At 43.7% G+C, this 18,111-nt stretch overlaps 2 protein-coding genes across 3 annotated transcripts in view; one reads left to right on the forward strand and one right to left on the reverse strand.

Annotated features, from left to right (window-relative positions):
- Positions 1-13,189, reverse strand: part of LOC137321217 (large ribosomal subunit protein uL22-like) — a 50,741-nt gene extending 37,552 nt beyond the window's left edge. Inside the window, exon 1 of the mRNA XM_067983530.1 lies at positions 13,080-13,189. Coding sequence (XP_067839631.1) covers positions 13,080-13,174 — 95 coding nt within the window. The 5' untranslated portion in view covers positions 13,175-13,189. The remainder of the gene's footprint in view (positions 1-13,079) is intronic.
- Positions 13,190-14,304: 1,115 nt separating this feature from the next.
- Positions 14,305-18,111, forward strand: part of LOC137321223 (endothelial lipase-like) — a 33,860-nt gene continuing 30,053 nt past the window's right edge. For both annotated transcript variants that reach the window (XM_067983543.1, XM_067983548.1), the window contains exon 1: positions 14,305-14,596. In XM_067983543.1, the coding sequence (XP_067839644.1) occupies positions 14,512-14,596 (85 nt within the window). In that variant the 5' untranslated portion in view covers positions 14,305-14,511. The remainder of the gene's footprint in view (positions 14,597-18,111) is intronic.

The following is an 18,111-nucleotide window of genomic DNA, read 5'->3' on the forward strand; positions in this document are numbered from 1 at the left end:
TTTGCAGCTGCCACAGGCTGACAGCTGCAACACGTCCATTCGAGCTGGGAGTGTTTCCCCCAGTGTGGGAAACAGTCCCACGTTGATCAAAAATCACACACAGTCCCTTAATCAGGTCAGTTAATGACCTGAAATACCAAACTAAATATTGTCAAGTGGCGTCCCGCTGGCTTTAATTGCCTGCGGGATTCCCACCAGCGGGGGCTGCGCGTGCACGCTGGCGCGTCAGCGGGGAACCCAGAAGTGGGCGGGATCGAGGCGGGATCTGGTCCCGCTCCTGGATTTCGCGATTTTCGGGGCCCCCCCGCTGAGAACGCACCCGATAGCGGGTGGTAAAATCGAGCCCACTGTCTTAACCGCGACCATCTAAACATGTCTTTGAGTGCCTGGAGGACCCCCCCACCAGTGCTATTTAAAGGGACCATGCAGGATTTACAGGTTAGTTGCTGGATTATTGCTTCTGGCTGCTGATGCATTTATAACTGTTTTCAGAGGTCTCCTTGAATACTAGGACGAGGGATCATAGCCTAACATTTAGAGCCAGGACGTTCAGGAGTGAAGTTAGGAAATGCTTCTACACACAAAGGGTGGGAGACGTTTGGAACGCTCTTCTGCAGATGGCAGTTGATGCTAGCTCACTTGTGAATTTTAAATCTGAGATTGATAGATTTCTGTGAACCAAGGATATTTAGGGATATGGGGCTAAGGCGGGTATATGGAGTTAGGTCACAGATCCACCATGATCTCATTGAATGGTGGAACAGGCTCAAGGGGCTAAATGCCACTGCCACTTGCTGCCTCCTGTTGTGTGCCACCAGCAAGAAAGCGGGAAGTGTGTCTAGGTGATGTGACTGTCATGGTTGAATAGCTGCCAGTGTGTGTGGCCTGTGAGTTGTGGGTGGGCAGCTTGCAACAGTGGTAATGTGTAAGGGTGAGAGGAAGCATCTGATTGGAAGAGTTGCGTACTGATGGAAAGAGTTTGATGGTATGTGGGTGATGGGGGGGTGTAGTGCATGGAGCAGTGGATGCGGCTAGTGGTGCAGTTGGTAGGTGATGCCACTTGACAGTTGACCTCACTCACCTTGACCACTCACGTCAAAGCAGTAAACTTCTTCCTGCACTGCATCCATGTTCATGGTGCTATGCGCCTGGCATTGACTGCATCCCCTGCTGACCCTCACTGCCTTTTGAGCATATGTCTGGAGGGCCTCTTGCCCCCCTCCCCCTGCGGATATAGGATGGCCGTCCTTCTGTCCACCTCTTGCACCAAGGCCTCCAGTGCATCAGTGGAGAAACTTGGTGCATGGAGTGCAGCGGAGCACAGAGTTAACATGTTATTTATATGGACTTCCAGAAGGCATTTTATAAGGTCCCACATAAGAGACTGTTAGCTAAGTTAAGCCCATGGAATCGAGGGAAAAGTACGGACTTGGTTAGGAAGTTGGCTGAGCGAAAGGCGACAGAGAGTAGGGATAATGGGAAGGTACTCACATTGGCAGGATGTGACTAGTGGAGTCCCACAGGGATCTGTCTTGGGGCCTCAATTATTCACAATATTTATTAACAACTTAGATGAAGGCATAGAAAGTCTCATATCTAAGTTTGCCGATGACACAAAGATTGGTGGCATTGTAAGCAGTGTAGATGAAAACATAAAATTACAAAGGGATATTGATAGATTAGGTGAATGGACAAAACAGTGGCAAATGGAATTCAATGTAGACAAATGTGAGGTCATCCACTTTGGATCAAAAAAGGATAAAACAGGGTACTTTGTAAATGGTAAAAAGTTAAAAACAGTGGATGTCCAAAGGGACTTAGGGGTTCAGGTACATCGATCATTGAAGTGTCATGAACAGGTGCAGAAAATAATCAATAAGGCTAATGGAATGCTGGCCTTTATATCTGGAGGACTAGAGTACAAGGGGGCAGAAGTTATGCTGCAGCTATACAAAACCCTGGTTAAACCGCACCTGGAGTACTGTGAGCAGTTCTGGGCACCGCACCTTCGGAAGGACATATTGGCCTTGGAGGGAGTGCAGCGTAGGTTTACTAGAATGATACCCGGACTTCAAGGGTTAAGTTACGAGGAGAGATTACACAAATTGGGGTTGTATTCTCTGGAGTTTAGAAGGTTAAGGGGTGATCTGATCAAAGTTTATGATATTAAGGGGAACGGATAGGGTGGATAGAGAGAAACTATTTCCGCTGGTTGGGGATTCTTGGAGTAGGGGGCACAGTCTAAAAATTAGAGCCAGATATTTCAGGAGTGAGATTAGAAAACATTTCTACACGCAAAGGGTGGTAGAAGTTTGGAACTCTCTTCCGCAAACGGCAATTGATACGAGCTCAATTGCTAAATTTAAATCTGAGCTAGATGGCTTTTTGGCAACCAAAGGTATTAAGGGATATGGACCAATGGCAGGTATATGGAGTTAGATCACAGATCAGCCATGATCTTATCAAATGGCGGAGCAGGCACGAGGGGCTGAATGGCCTACTCCTGTTCCTATGTTCCTATGTTCCCATGCTCTCTTGCAGGCCTGGTACAAACTCAGATCGGCAGATTGGTGAGGTGTGGAATGCAGATTGGAGGATGTGGGATTTAGTGGTGCGCAACCTTTATTCAATGTTTTAAAATAACTCAACTGTTTGTAAACAAAGGAATGGGACCTGCATCTGTGTTTTACATGTGCAATGTCTGATCTCCGTTCAGATTCCGTGCTGACAGCAGACTGTTATTTTTAACAAATTACAGGTACCAGCTACCTTTGAGAGATTTTGGCTGGCTGCCAAAGAGACAGCCTGCGTTTAAGAGATTTGGGCTCCCCCTGCTGGACGAAAGTTCGAATGTCATTGAATCCTCGTGTCAATGCAGGTTTTTAATGCATGGCTGAGGTGAGTATTCAGGCTGGACGAATGCCTTGTCCTGCCTGCGATGGAAGCACTGGGCGTAGGTTAATCGCATATCCGTGCCTGGTTTCGGGGGTTAACCAATTTAACGCCCATAGACTTTTTTTCAAATACATTTTAAATTACAATAACAGCACTGCTGGCTCACTCCCTACTCTCACTTCTGCTGCTGGTACATATATAGGCGATTAACTTATCTTTTTTTCTTTCTTGCATCATTTCATCTGTCTGACTGGCATAAGCTTTCTATATTTCATCACTTCACACCGCTTTCTTATATTTTAATATATTAGAATGATACCCGGACTTCAAGGGTTAAGTTACGAGGAGAGATTACACAAATTGGGGTTGTATTCTCTAGAGTTTCGAAGGTTAAGGGGTGATCTGATCGAAGTTTATAAGATATTAAGGGGAACAGATAGGGTGGATAGAGAGAAACTATTTCCGCTGGTTGGGGATTTTAGGAGTAGGGGGCACAGTCTAAAAATTAGAGCCAGACCTTTCAGGAGCGAGATTAGAAAACATTTCTACACACAAAGGGTTGTAGAAGTTTGGAACTCTCTTCCGCAAACGACAATTGATACTAGCTCAATTGCTAAATTTAAATCTGAGATAGATTGCTTTTTGGCAACCAAAGCTATTAAGGGATATGGGCCAAAGGCAGGTATATGGAGTGAGATCACAGATCAGCCATGATCTTATCAAATGGCGGAGCAGGCACGAGGGGCTGAATGGCCTACTCCTGTTCCTATGTTCCTATGTTCCTAATATCTATTTATAGGTCATTGGACCCATTAGATGCCTCTTTCTGAAAGTGATTAGTAGATTTGAACTCCTACCTATGTTTTAATCCAGGACTCTTCTCCTGATCAGCCATTTCTAATGAAGAGTCTCATCCGATAGATTAGCCTGTCTATGGAGAGATTTGAAAACAAGGATGAGAATTTTGAAATCAACTCACTAGGGCATGGGGAGCCAGTGGAGCTTGGAGAGGACTGTGGGGGTGTTGGGAGTGTGGGGAGTGTGGAACCTAATGGTGTGTGAATTCAATAGCTGTGGCATTTAGATGAGTTACATTTTGTGGAGGGGTAAGGTGGGGAAGCCAGCTGAGAGGGTATTAGAAAAGTCAAGCCTTGAAGCGATGAAGACAAGGACTACCGTTCCAACAGCAAAAGGGCGGAGATAGGGGTGAAAGTGAGCAATGTTGCACAGGTGGAAGAGAGCAGTTTTGGTAATGGAAGAAAGTTGGGGAAGAAGCTGAGCTTGAGATCGAACAGGATGCCAAGGATCAGTACCTCCTGACTCAGCTTGAGAAGATAGCTGGGAGAGTTTATAGAATTGAGGCCAGAAACATGGAAATGCTGATGGGTGCTGTAAAAGATGGCCTTGGTTTATGCAACATTCAACTAGAGGAAGTTTTGGCTCATCCAAGTCTCGATATCATGTAGGCAATTTGGGATTGTGGCAACAACTTTTTGATCATTAGAGGAGGCAGGAAGACAGTGAATCAACTTTAAAATTGAGAGTGGTCTATTTAATGTCCTGCACTCAGATTCTGGATTGTACCCATTGTGGTCTTTCTTGTACACTTTGCAGTCTGCGGGCTCAACCTCAAGCTGCATTGCTTGAATCATAGAATCATAGAAGTTACAACATGGAAACAGGCCCTTCGGCCCAACATGTCCATGTCGCCCAGTTTATACCACTAAGCTAGTCCCAATTGCCTGCACTTGGCCCATATCCCTCTATACCCATCTTACCCATGTAACTGTCCAAATGCTTTTTAAAAGACAAAATTGTACCCGCCTCTACTACTGCCTCTGTCAGCTCGTTCCAGACACTCACCACCCTTTGAGTGAAAAAATTGCCCCTCTGGACCCTTTTGTATCTCTCCCCTCTCACCTTAAATCTATGCCCCCTCGTTATAGACTCCCCTACCTTTGGGAAAAGATTTTGACTATCGACCTTATCTATGCCCCTCATTATTTTATAGACTTCTATAAGATCACCCCTTAACCTCCTACTCTCCAGGAAAAAAAGTCCCAGTCTGTCTAACCTCTCCCTGTAAGTCAAACCATCTAGTCCCGGTAGCATCCTAGTAAATCTTTTCTGCACTCTTTCTAGTTTAATAATATCCTTTCTATAATAGGGTGACCAGAACTGTACACAGTACTCCAAGTGTGGCCTCACCAATGCCCTGTACAACTTCAACAAGACATCCCAACTCCTGCTTGGTTGTGCTAACTTTACTTGTTATCTACTAGCACAAAGGAAATCCTTTCTGTTATCTCTCTGCCTTTTTGTGAAGGATGATACAGGTGGTTAGGATCATTACAAAAGCCAGTTGAACAACTTAAATCAAGTGTGAAGCATAAACTTCCTCTTTGTGACAGCAGACTGTCCCATTTCTCTTTTTGTTTCCATTGTTCCCTTCCCTTCTCTCCTGAAGGTGTTGACTTTTGCTGAGCTACAGTTGCTGACAGACTCCCACTAACTCACCCAATTTCTATTCCTCACATTTGACCATGTGTTTGACCATGGGAGGCATCAAGTTGCCCCCTCAGGAGAGGATGGGGAAAAATTTTTTTCAAATGGAACTTTAAAGGGTCACTGTGAACAAGTGCTTGTCAATCCTTTTTAGGAGATGGAGGAAAAACCAAAAGAGCCGTGCTTCAATTTTGTTATGGATGACATCAGAAAGAACAGATGTGAAAATTTGTTTCAACATATATCATTGTGTCATGTGCGTACAAACAAAGAACACTTTTTCCTGAAGGCAGAGTCCTGTTAAAGTCTTTTTTTCCAAATGCAGTATGACTACTCTGTGTAAAAATGTTTCATAAATAAACTCCTAACTTTGGCAGCAGTGATGTGTGCAGCATTTCAGGAAAAGGAAAGAGATGCTCAAAGTAGATAAAAAATACATGTTGGCCTATGTTTTCCCCAAATATGCTGATACCATGTCCTTATCAATGGTTTTGTGTTCACTGTGTACTATTGTACTCCAGTGGAGAACTACACGTTGATGCCAACCGGTTCGAATTTTTCTTTTTGTTGTGTGTAACCTTTTTTTATTGTTGTTATGGTTCTTTATATATGGATGATGGCCAGAAAGATAATTCCTGTGGGGAAAACTTTCATTTTGAAAATCAGTGATCCATTGCTGCATCATCAGAATTTTCACCTCGTGGCATATACAAGTCCAAAGTCATGTCAATCCTGGCAACAGGTGGGAAGCTGTCACCCTCAGCCTATGAAATTCCACCAATAGTGGAAACAGAATCTCAGCTTCCCCATTTACTCACAGTACGATCTTGTATAATAATAATGGTTTATGGACAGCCTGAATGTTCCTTTTTTTTCAACCTTCCTCATTTTTTTCTGTTCTTCTTTCCTTAAGATGAAGAAGCATGCTGGGCTCCAGTTCTTTAGCCACTGGCAACCCTCTGGTATCTTGGCTAGGTGGACATCTTTACATTCTAGGCTGGCAGACTATTCAGCCATAGGAGGCATCATAGCTGAATCTACTCCTGTGCATACATGAGCACTTTCCATCAGAGGTCTCTGAATAGTGATCAGAATCAAGAGCCCTCATTAGCCCAGGCATTGAGGTCAATTGAACTCCGCCTCGAGATGAAATCCACTAACAGCACAGACCAAGAATTGAAACCTGGATTGTTTTGGTCTTTGGGGTTCAATTCTACGCTAGACAGTGAACATACTCACTGAGCTGCTGAGGGAGCCATACATTTATTGTTAAGCTGCCCTGTACATTCTGTGCTGCAGATTCTATGTAGAAGATTTGCCTGCATGTCACTACTTCTGTATTATTTTCTGAAATAAAATAGAGACAAGCTCAGTGGAACTCTGATACATTGTATTGTGTTGCAATGAGACATCCATGTCGAGCTTCTTGAGTGTTGTTGGAGCTGCACTCATCCAGACAAGTGGAGAGTATTCCATCACACTCTTGACTTGTGCCTTGTAGATGGTGAAAAGGCTTTGGGGAGTCAGGAGGTGAGTCACTCGCCGCAGAATACCCAGCCTCTGACCTGCTCTTATAGCCACTGTATTTATGTGGCTGGTCCAGTTAAGTTTCTGGTCAACGGTGACCCCCAAGATGTTGATGGTGGGGGATTCGGCGATGGTAATGCCGTTGAATGTCAAGGGGAGGTGGTTAGACTGTCTCTTGTTGGAGATGGTCATTGCCTGGCACTTGTCTGGCATGAATGTTACTTGCCACTTATCAGCCCAAGCCTGGATATTGTCCAGGTCTTGCTGCATGCGCGTACGGACTGCTTCTTAGTCTGATGGGTTGCAAATGGAATTGAATACTGTGCAATCATCAGCGAACATCCCCATTTCTGACCTTGTAATGGAGGGAAGGTCAATGATGAAGCAACTGAAGATGGTTGGGCCTAGGACACTGCCCTGAGGAACTGCTGCAGCAATGTCCTGGGGCTGAGATGATTGGCCTCCAACAACCACTACCATCTTCCTTTGTGCTAGGTATGATTCCAGCCACTGGAGAGTTTGCCCCCTGATTCCCATTGACTTCAATTTTACTAGGGCTCCTTGGTGCCACACTCGGTCAAATGCTGCCTTGATGTTAAGGGCAGTCACTCTCACCTCACCTCTGGAATTCAGCTGTTTTGTCCATGTTTGGACCAAGGCTGTAATGAGGTCTGGAGCCAAGTGGTCCTGGCGGAACCCAAACTGAGCATCGGTGAGCAGGTTATTGGTGAGTAAGTGCCACTTGTTAGCACTGTCGACGACACCTTACATCACTTTGCTGATGATTGAGAGCAGACTGATGGGGTGGTAATTGGCCGGATTGGATTTGTCCTGCTTTTTGTGGACAGGACATACCTGGGCAATTTTCCACATTATCGAGGTTGTAGCTGCACTGGAACAGTTTGGCTGGAGACGCAGCTAGTTCTGGATCACAAGTCTTCAGCACTACAGCCGGGATGTTGTCGGGGCCCATAGCCTTTGTTGAATCCAGTGCACTCAGCCGTTTCTTGATATCACGTGGAGTGAATCGAATTGGCTGAAGACTGGCTTCTGTGATGGTGGGGATATCAGGAGGAGACCTTGAGTGTGAATTGCACAGTACCATTTTACAACAACAATTTGCATTTATATAGTGCCTTTAATGTCGAAAAACACCCCAAGGTGGGGAAACGGTACAAATGCCAAATTGGACAAAGTGATGCATAAATGCGATTTAGCATGGAACAGTGCCAGCATCTATATAAGCAGCTGAGTTTTGGATCAGTTAGAGGTAATGGAGGGTGAAGGATGCAGGAACATTTGGGGAAAATTGGAGTAGAAATTGGTAGAAATTACGCATTTTTCGAGCGTAAAACTGCGCATTTTCAAAAGGAATTCGATAAGGTGCCATATAAAAGGTTGTTATGCAAGATAAGGGCTCATGGGGTTGTGGGTAACATATTAGCATGGATAGAGGATTGGCTAAGGGACAGAAAACAGAGGGTAGGGATAAATGGGTCATTTTCAGGTTGGCAGGCTATAAATAGTGGGGTGCCGCAAGGATCGGTGCTTGGGCCTCAGCTATTTACAATCTATTTTAATGACTTAGATGAAGGGACCGAGTGTAATGTATCCAAGTTTGATGACGATACAAAGCTAGGTGGGAAAGTAAGCTGTGAGGAGGACACAAAGAATCTGCAAAGGGATATAGACAGGTCAAGTGAGTGGGCAAGAAGGTGGCAGATGGAGTATAATTTGGGGAAATGTGAGGTTATTCACTTTGGTAGGAAGAATAGAAGAACAGAATTTTTTTAAATAGTGAGAAACTATTAAATGTTGGTGTTAGAGAGACTTAGGTGTCCTCGTGCAAGAAACACAAAAAATTAGCATGCAGGTACAGCAAGCAATTAAGAAAGCAAATGGCATGTTGGCCTTTATTGCAAGGGGGTTGGAGTACAAGAGTAAGGAAGTCTTAGTACAGTTGTACAAGGCTTTGGTGAGACCTCATCTGGAGTACTGCGTACAGTTTTGGTCGCCTTATCTAAGGAAGGATATACTTGCCTTAGAGGCGGTGTAATGAAGGTTCACTAGATTAGTTCCTGGGATGAGATGGTTGTCTTATGAAGATAGGTTGAGTCAAATGGGCCTAAACTCTCTGGAGTTTAGAAGAATGAGAGGTGATCTCATTGAAACATATGAGATTCTGAGGGGGCTTGACAGGGTAGATGCTGAGAGGTTGTTTCTCCTGGCTGGAGAGTCTAGAACTAGAGGGCATAGTCGCAGGATAAGGGGTCAGCCATTTAAGACTGAGATGAGGAAGGATTTCTTCACACAGAGGGTTGTGAATCTTTGGAATTCTCTAATCCTGAGGGCTGTGGATGCTGAGTCGTTGAATATATTCAAGGCTGAGATAGATAGATTTTTGGACTAGGAACATAGGAACATAGGAACAGGAGTAGGCCATTCAGCACCTCGTGCCTGCTCCACCATTTGATAAGTTCATGGCTGATCTGTGATCTAACTCCATATACCTGCCTTTGGCCCATATCCCTTAATACCTTTGGTTGCCAAAAAGCCATCTATCTCAGATTTAAATTTAGCAATTGAGCTAGCATCAATTGCCGTTTGCGGAAGAGAGTTCCAAACGTCTACCACCCTTTGTGTGTAGAAATGTTTTCTAATCTCACTCCTGAAAGGTCTGGCTCTAATTTTTAGACTGTGCCCCCTAGTCCTAGAATCCCCAACCAGCGGAAATAGTTTCTCTCTATCCACCCTATCTGTTCCCCTTAATATCTTATATCTCTAGGGAATCAAGGGATGTGGGGATCGGACAGGAAAGTGGAGTTGAGGTTGAAGATCAGCCATGATCTGATTGAATGGCAGATCAGGCTCGAGGGGCCGTATGGCCTACTCCTGCTCCTATTTCTTATATACTTAGGTTCTTATGTGCAAGCGTTGATCCCACTGCTAAATTCGTGCAGCCCACTTTTTGACATCCCGGGTGGACACCTAAAACAGGAGTAAGGTCCCTTGAGTATGTAAATTAGGGGCCTAACGACGGCCTAAGAGAAACCCTCGCTGGGGAGCCAGGAGGAGCAGGACTGCTGGCCTCCGAAGACTGTTGTTGGCCTCCGTTCAGCCCCCCTCCCGATCACACACACCCCACGTCTTACCTGAGGGCCGTAGCCGGCATCACAGTGGCTCGAAATTGACCTCCTGCTTCACCGATGAGCTTCCTGGGGAGTCGCAGCAGGTGTCTGCAGCTCACCAGTCTGTTTTAAAGGAGGCCTGAGGCTCAATTTTTATTGGGCCACGGACCTACCTGCTCTGGTGCAGGGCTTGTACTGTGATACTGCCCAGTTCGTGCCATTGGGCCAACACGATGCAATTTCCACCCCACTGATCCTTTAGGTGCTGGTAGAGGTTAAGTGGGGTGGAGGCAAATTGGGGTGGAGGCAGACATTGTTGCAGAAGTGGATTTAGGCAGTGTTGGTAATGGATAGGATGTGGGGTTTGAAACTCAACTGTGGTTCAAACAGGACGCTGATATTTTCCCTGGCCTGTATGAGCTTGAAGGATATGCTGGAGAGGAATCAATGGTAAGACAGTGGGGTTTAAACGGGGTCTGAAAACAATGGCCTTGGGCTTCCCAATGTTTAGTTGGAGGAAGTTTTGGCACATTTCAGATTTAATGTCAGACAGGCATCAAGGGAACTGGTGGAAAGCTAGAGCTGGATATAGTAAGCATTTGTGTGGAAATGGACATCATGCTTATGGAATCTGCCATCAGGGGTAGGATTTTGATGTGGAAATGGAGGGGCCGAGGATGGAACCTTGGCCAACTTGATTGGTAACTGTGCATGGGTAGGAAGAGAAGTCATTAATGGAGATGCTTTGGCAGCAGTAGGACAGGTAGGAACAATGCGAGAACAATCCCACAAAGCACGACATCAAAAGAGGGGCGGTGGAGGAGGATGATGTACTTGATAATATTAAATGCCGCAGAGAGAACATGGAGGGAGATCACAATATTGTTATAGTGCTAGATTTTGATTGGTGCATTTACCCTTTGGAGAGCTGCAATAATGATTTTCATTTATGAATGAGAAAGGTCTGTAACTTGTGAACGTTTGCCAATCTAATCTCCCTGCTGATTCTGATCTTGTAGTAATCCAAAACTCCTTTTACTCTATGGCCTGTGATCAAATAAATAATAAGTGAATTGTACTATTGAAGTGATCATTTGCATGTGTGCATCTTATGATTTTCATTAACCCATGATTAAGAGGTTTTACTGAGAATGAAGCCACTAGGTGTGTGTGAGATTAAATGGGTGAGAGAGAGAGTGAGAGGAACAGAAAGAGAGAGACCCTGCGGCTAACTTACTGGAGTAAATCACCACCAATGATTTTTACCACAAGACCTCAACACTGGAATCAGTTCAATATACAACATTTCAATTATCCTCCCCCACCCCCATTACATTTATAAGCCTCTATAAATTGTTCTGGCCATCGGGATCAGTAACAGCTAACTGGTCATAGTAACACAAATTTGTTAGACTATTGAGGTTGCGCATGAGTCCAAAAGGAAAGTTACAATCACTATGTAATCACAGCTGTTATCAGATAGTAGGCATGAATCAGAGAGACCTTAGTGCTTGAAGACATCTTAGATGTACCTGTTAGAGGAAAACTTTCCCAATTTGAAAATGAACACAAAACAATGTATCCATATAAAAACAAGAGATAAAAAGTGAAACTGTGAATGCTGGAAGTCTGAAATAAAAGTGGAAAATGCAGAAAATCATTCAGCATCTAAAACCAAAAGGTAACTTTCCTACATTACAACAGTGGCTGCACTAGAAAAGAAATTCATTGGCTGTAAAGCACTTTGGAATATCCTGAGGTTGTGAAAGGCACTATATAAATGCAAGTTCTTCTTCTAATGTTTCTGATGGGTCCCTACATCAGAATTCACATGGAATGATTGGATACTGGCTCACAGCTGCAATTCCCCATGTGATGATTTCTTGATCTTGACCCTCTTGTTGGGGTGAGCCAGAAAGCAGAGAGAGGGAAGGAAAACAACTGGGCTTTGTGTTGTTGACCTTTTAAAAAAAATCATGGTTCTGGTAATTTGCTTCATTTTTGCTCGATCTCTTGCCAAGCTTATGAATTTATATATTTAAAAAAAAATTTACATTTTCACAAAACCTAGAAACTAATTAAAGAGACTGTATATGTTAGAGATCTCTGGTGTTTACAGCAACCAAATACATTGAAATGGTTTTGCAATAAGCCCTAAGCTTTTTCCAGCTCAGATACTACCTCACTACAATTCTTGACTTTCAAAACAAATGTGAGTTTTTGAAGGTACAATACTTTTCAAAATACATATATTGTGATTGCATGCTTTCTCATTTCTTGCTGCCTTTCTCTGTATTTTATAATTCCCACATTTCCTGCTTTTAATGGAAATCAGATGAAAGGAATTGATGTTCGTGGCTCCATTCCCTTCCTTTCAACAGCCTCCAGTGCAATCCTTCCTTTTCTAACTCTTAAACAATAATGGACAATACCTCATTTTTGACTGCTGCTTCATAAGAAAATACTTTATAGTCAAATAAATACGATTAAAGAAATGCCGTTACATTTTTAAGAAGGTCTTTTCTCCCCCTCACTAAAGATCTACCAGTTCAAGTCTCCTTACTGGCTGTCCCAGTGACGCACATCACTGCTAAGAAGGAGCCCCAGACATTGCAAAGGGGCTCCAAGGGATGTCGCGGAGATCGCAAGTTTGGAACTTTGGAGCCTGGGAACTTACCCAGAGATAGCAGACCCCGAGGAAACACATCACTGGATTTTTAGGAAAGAACCCAGTTTCAGTACCTGTTGGAGGGCTACCTCCCTCTTCTTTAAGACTCTCCTTAAAACCTACCTGGGTTGACCAAGCTTTTAGTCACCCCTCCTAATGTCTCCTTTGTCTTGGTGTTGATTGAATCTCCTTGGGACGTTTTTTCTAAATTAAAAGTGCTATATAAATGCATGTTGTTTAACAACTCCATTTTTCTCCTGTCCTCTGCTAAAGATACTTCTTCGCTGTGTATGATTCCACAAGTAATGTCAGCCATGAGTGGCCACTTTTTCACTTGAAAAAATGAGGCGACTCACCTGGAGCATGAACACCGGCATGGACCTATTGGGCCGAATGGCCTGTTTCTGTGCTGTACATTCTTTGTAATTCTTTGCCTTTCCTGCCACCCCATTCGGTGGTTAACTCAGCAGAGACAGAGATCAAACCTGGGACCTTCCTGATATGTATGACACACATCAGTGAAATTTCAAAAAAAATCACACTGTCGTTGGTCTTTATGTTATTTTCGTACCTTACTCAGAGAAAATTCCATCATATCACGACATTTGAAGGTCAAGCAGCTAACTGATATTGCACAACAGCAGCAAACTATAATTCATTAAGGTAAATACACCCTTTCTCCAGGAAGCTAGGCTAATTGTATTAGAGGTTTCACTTTTCCCCATTACCTATCGTACAGGAAACCTGTTTCGGCTCCTGCTAAAGAGCAGGTTAGGTAGCTTAACATTTCAATGTTTAGGACAGATATGTGCCACTGTGTGCGTACTCTGGATCTCCGAAATTATTTAAATCCTGAATCATAGGACTGCAAAAATCATTCCATTCTCTATTAAAAGTTTTTTGTTTTATTTATTTCATATTTCTTCATTTCTGTGTTGTAGTTTATTATTATTGCATTAATGACAAAGATTGGTTCTTTGTAACACGCTCAGTCACCCCTACTACAAGGGATATAGGACGGGAGAGGTGTTAACTGTTGGTCACGTCTGAAATCGAAAGGGCTTCAAAGTAAACGTTTCCTCCATTGAAAAAATGATCGGACAGAAATCTGCAAACTCATCGGACACCTCTGATCTGTGATCCTTACAGTCCTGTCTCACTAAATTCCTTTTATTCGTTTTTGCTGTTGTAAATTAATGTATTACAGCTGTGGAATTCCGCCAACCCGTTATACACAGACTATAATGTAACTGAAAGAAACTTTATACAACTTTCAACAAAGTTCACTTCTTTCAGTGGAAATGATTTAAACGTTACATTGCGATGGAGCGTGTTGTGATTCAGACGGTTTATCAGATTATGAGAATGTCGATTTTACACAGTTTCTCTCTCACCCCCATGTTGAGTTTGGAATATTTGGCAGCAATTCAGCGCTGAATGTCATTCATCCTATTGAATAACGTAGACTCCACCTTCCGGGCTCGACCAATGGTAAAACCAAACGTTGCATAAATTAGTCAAATATCTATCTGCCGATTAGTCGGATGACTGAAAATATCTGCTTAAAAAGCCAATTGCAGAACCCGAGCATGCAAAAAAAATTGTAACAAGCTGCATGGAGAAGTTTGAACTAACTCGTGGAGTTTGCATTAATTTTTTGGGGGATCAGTGAGCTCGGGGCTGACTGTTCGACAGCAATATCATTGACTAAAAAATACCAAAAATAATTTACGGAATCCACCGTTGCAAAGCTCGCCCGACGATTAGTGCGATATCTGAGTGAAGGCAATGAATAGCTTCACTTTATGTATCAGTCTGCTATCTCTGTTATCTGCCGGCTTCTCAGAGAAAAGTTCCAAGGACGCAATTACTGGTAAGAATATATATTTTTGTATTATTATTAAGGGCTCTATAGATGTTTTAACTATCTTATTGAACAAAATGTGTTGGAAACTTTGCTGGAGTCATTTTTCATGCTTCTGAAATTGACATCCCCAATTTTCTATTTTTTGTGTGTGTATCATATATTCTCTTGATTTATCTCCTCTTGTACTCTTTTCAATCTTGGGACTGAACTACTCTATGGGGCCTTTCACCTGGCTCACAATTTAAAAAAATAACTCACTTAAAAAAAAGTAGCTACTAAAGCAGGTGAGTACTTTCCCCCTGAAATTGGCCTGTGCAATCTCTTGGATAAGGGGTTCTCTGCTTATAGGGAAATAACTTCTGCTCACCTGCTGCGAAGGTACAATTTAAATGACAACAGCAGAGTTCCCTTCCAGCGCAAGCGCATGGATTGCTGCACAGGTAAGAACGTTTCAAGCAAATCGTCCCTTTGATCAAGATGAGCTGCCGCAAAATATTTTAGGGCACCTCATCTTTATCAAATACAAAGAGGTACTGCGATGTTTTAAGTTGTATTGACATTCAGATATGGTTCTTGTTGTCCAGAAAGATTCAGCCACCCCGCACCCCTCTGCACCATCCCTTGTCCATTGCTACTTGCTAAACTCTGTCCTGATGGCTGAATATGGCGGGCGAGAATAGTTATAAGGTTTAAAGCAAAAATTGGAAATTATACACCAGTTTTTTAAAAAAAGAGAAAAGGTTTAGCAAAATATGAAGCAAACCTGAATTAATTTTAAAAAGAAAATTTACAGCAAGAAACTAAATTGAAAGAGAACTGAAAAAATACCCAAGAATGGAAATTTACAAAGAAACAAAAAGGAGAGGGTGGGAAAAGAAAGAGAAGAAAATGGAAATGGCAAAGAAAGGAAAAAGGACCGAGAGGAGACCTGAAGGGAAAGTTGAGCTTTCGAGTCGGAGAGGGGATGATTCGTGCACTCAGGTAGTTTGTGACATAGCCTTACTCTGAAAATATTTCCTACTGGCTCACTGTAAATCTTAGAAACTGTTAGAAAATAACATCAGCAAGTAAACAAGGGATATTTCAAATTTACACCAGGACCTATTTTAAATAGTGTTTAAACATTACAACAGTGACTATACTTCAAAAAGTACTTCATTGGCTGTAAAGCAATTTGGGACGTCCTGAGGTCATGAAAGGGCACTCTAAAAATGCAAGTCTTTCTTTTATACAATTGTATCCAACCTTAAACACGATGTGAATCTGCTTTGTATTGCATGCAGGAAACTTTCTAATACAAACAAGGGATGGAGAAGAATCCATTAGTTGTAAATCTTTGCCTTGTTTCATATCAGATAGCCTGCCACTGCAACACGTGGAAACATTATACAGTGGAACGATGTTTAGTTTTACAAACTAGTAGCTGGGAAGGTTAGGCTGGAGGAGGGGGTCTTCATGTAGTGAATCACCAGGCACAAGCGTGGAGGAGCTAGTACAGGGGGATAGAGTGTCACAGGTGCCAGCTCACTGGAGGGTGAGATAACACATTAGTTCTACTGCAGAGGACTCAGGTGCAGACTTCGAGGGCCCAGGCTGTCGAAGAAGTTTGAAGGGCATACACCAGGATATGCTAGGTACACTGGACAGCCTGCCAGCAAGCTTGCGCACAATGGCTTAGAGCATGAATGAGTCCAACTCCAATTTGTGTCAAAGCTGTTAATTGTATCCATTTGATTTATATCAATTAGTGTTAATTGTATTTAGGTGGTGCGTATCAATTGTATCCATATATAAAAGTGCTTATCTAGGGTGTGATGTGGAGCTCTGTGAATAAAGGCTTAGAAGCAACTGAAGACCAGGCTCAGGTATTCTATCCTTCACCTGGCTATCCAACTTGTAACAAAAGCTTCTGACCAACATGGGCCAAGCAGTCAGCTCCATGAACACACCAGAGGCGCTCACCATGATGTTGTCTCTGCTGACAGCTCTGATGGCTTCCAAGGCAGCCAACACTGCTGCCATAGAAGCTCAGACGGCTGCCATCTTGGCTTTGGAGGCCAGTGTTGACTGGGGCTTCCAAAGCATCACATCGCTCCTGCACTCGTGGAGAGCTGTAGGAGTGCTGAGGAGCTGTACAGGAGAGTGGCCACAGTTCCATGGGAGAGGCACCTGTTGCCTCCTCTCAGGATGACTGCATTCCTGCTCCCCTTCCACTGACTCCACCAGTGTCCATTTAGTGCCACTCATTCAGCTGGGTCAGACTGACCCGGTCCATGCTGAGGTGCTGCAGCTGGGCCCTCAAGGCCCACAACTGCTTGAGGTCACTCACCGCGTCCATCTGAAGTGTCCTCAGTGGAAGCGCAGGAACCTTCCACCTCCCAAGCTGTAGCCACTAGGAAAACACTTCATAGAAGCACTAGGTTGATTAAATAAGCACAGAAAAATGTGCTTGCAGTAAGGGCATGCACAGGGATGATTCATAATTATTTATTAACTATTAGATGGATAGAATTCAATTGTTTGATAAATTAACTTTTTGTTCTGCATTTGGTGATGTTTATATTTTAATGAAGCGAGGGCAAGACCCATGAGGCAGGACTGAAGGAAGGCAATCGGATGCTATTGATAGGATTGTGGGACTGTTGGTGTATTAGATAGGAGGGATGGTTCACGTGAAGTGCTCTTTGATAAGCTGCTCTCTGAGAGCTCTGGGAGCTAGAGGCACTGATGGTCAATGCCACTTCCTCTTCCTTCATGCTGCTCTTCCGACTGCTCCTGTTCCACCACCTGCTGCACTTCTTGCTGCCCAGGTGGTTTTATCAGTGACATCTCAGGGATGTACTGCAAAGCTCGTCCCAAACGGTCCAGGTAGCAGACGCATTGCTTGAACATGCCAACACTCTGCTTGATGACGTTTCTGATGGCAGCATGGCTGTCTTTGTAGGCTGACTCTACAGCCATGCCAGGGTTCTTGACAGGAGTCATTAGCTAAATCTGGAGGGGATAAACATTGTTGCCCAGCAGCCAGCCTGATAGTGTGGTTGGAACAAAGGTGGCACAGAGTATTGGCACAGGATAAATGAATCATGACTGTTGGTAGGAAACCGGGCACAGACCTGCATGATGCGCTGCCTGTGGTCACAAACAAGCTGGACATTGCAGGCGTGGAATCGTTTTCTATTGAGATAGATGCTAGACTGGTGATGGGGAGCACACAAGGCTATTTGGGTGCAGTCAATGGCACCTTAGACAGTGGGGAAACCTGCAATGCATGTAAAGTCTAGTGCTCTTTCATCCTGCTTCACTCTGACCATGAGGAAAGGGATGTAGGTATTACTTCTGGTGTAGGGAGCCTCTGTCACCATCCTGATACAACAGTGGACTGCAAACTGTGAGATGTCACTGATGTCATCTACCGCAGCCTGAAAGGCACCTGTGGCATTAAAGTTAAGAGCCACGGTGACCTTGACAGCCACAATCAGTGCTGTCCATGCCCTGGTCTGAGGCTGCAGCAGGTGACA

The sequence above is a fragment of the Heptranchias perlo genome, chromosome 1 (genome assembly GCF_035084215.1).
Source record: "Heptranchias perlo isolate sHepPer1 chromosome 1, sHepPer1.hap1, whole genome shotgun sequence".
NCBI lineage: Eukaryota > Metazoa > Chordata > Chondrichthyes > Hexanchiformes > Hexanchidae > Heptranchias > Heptranchias perlo.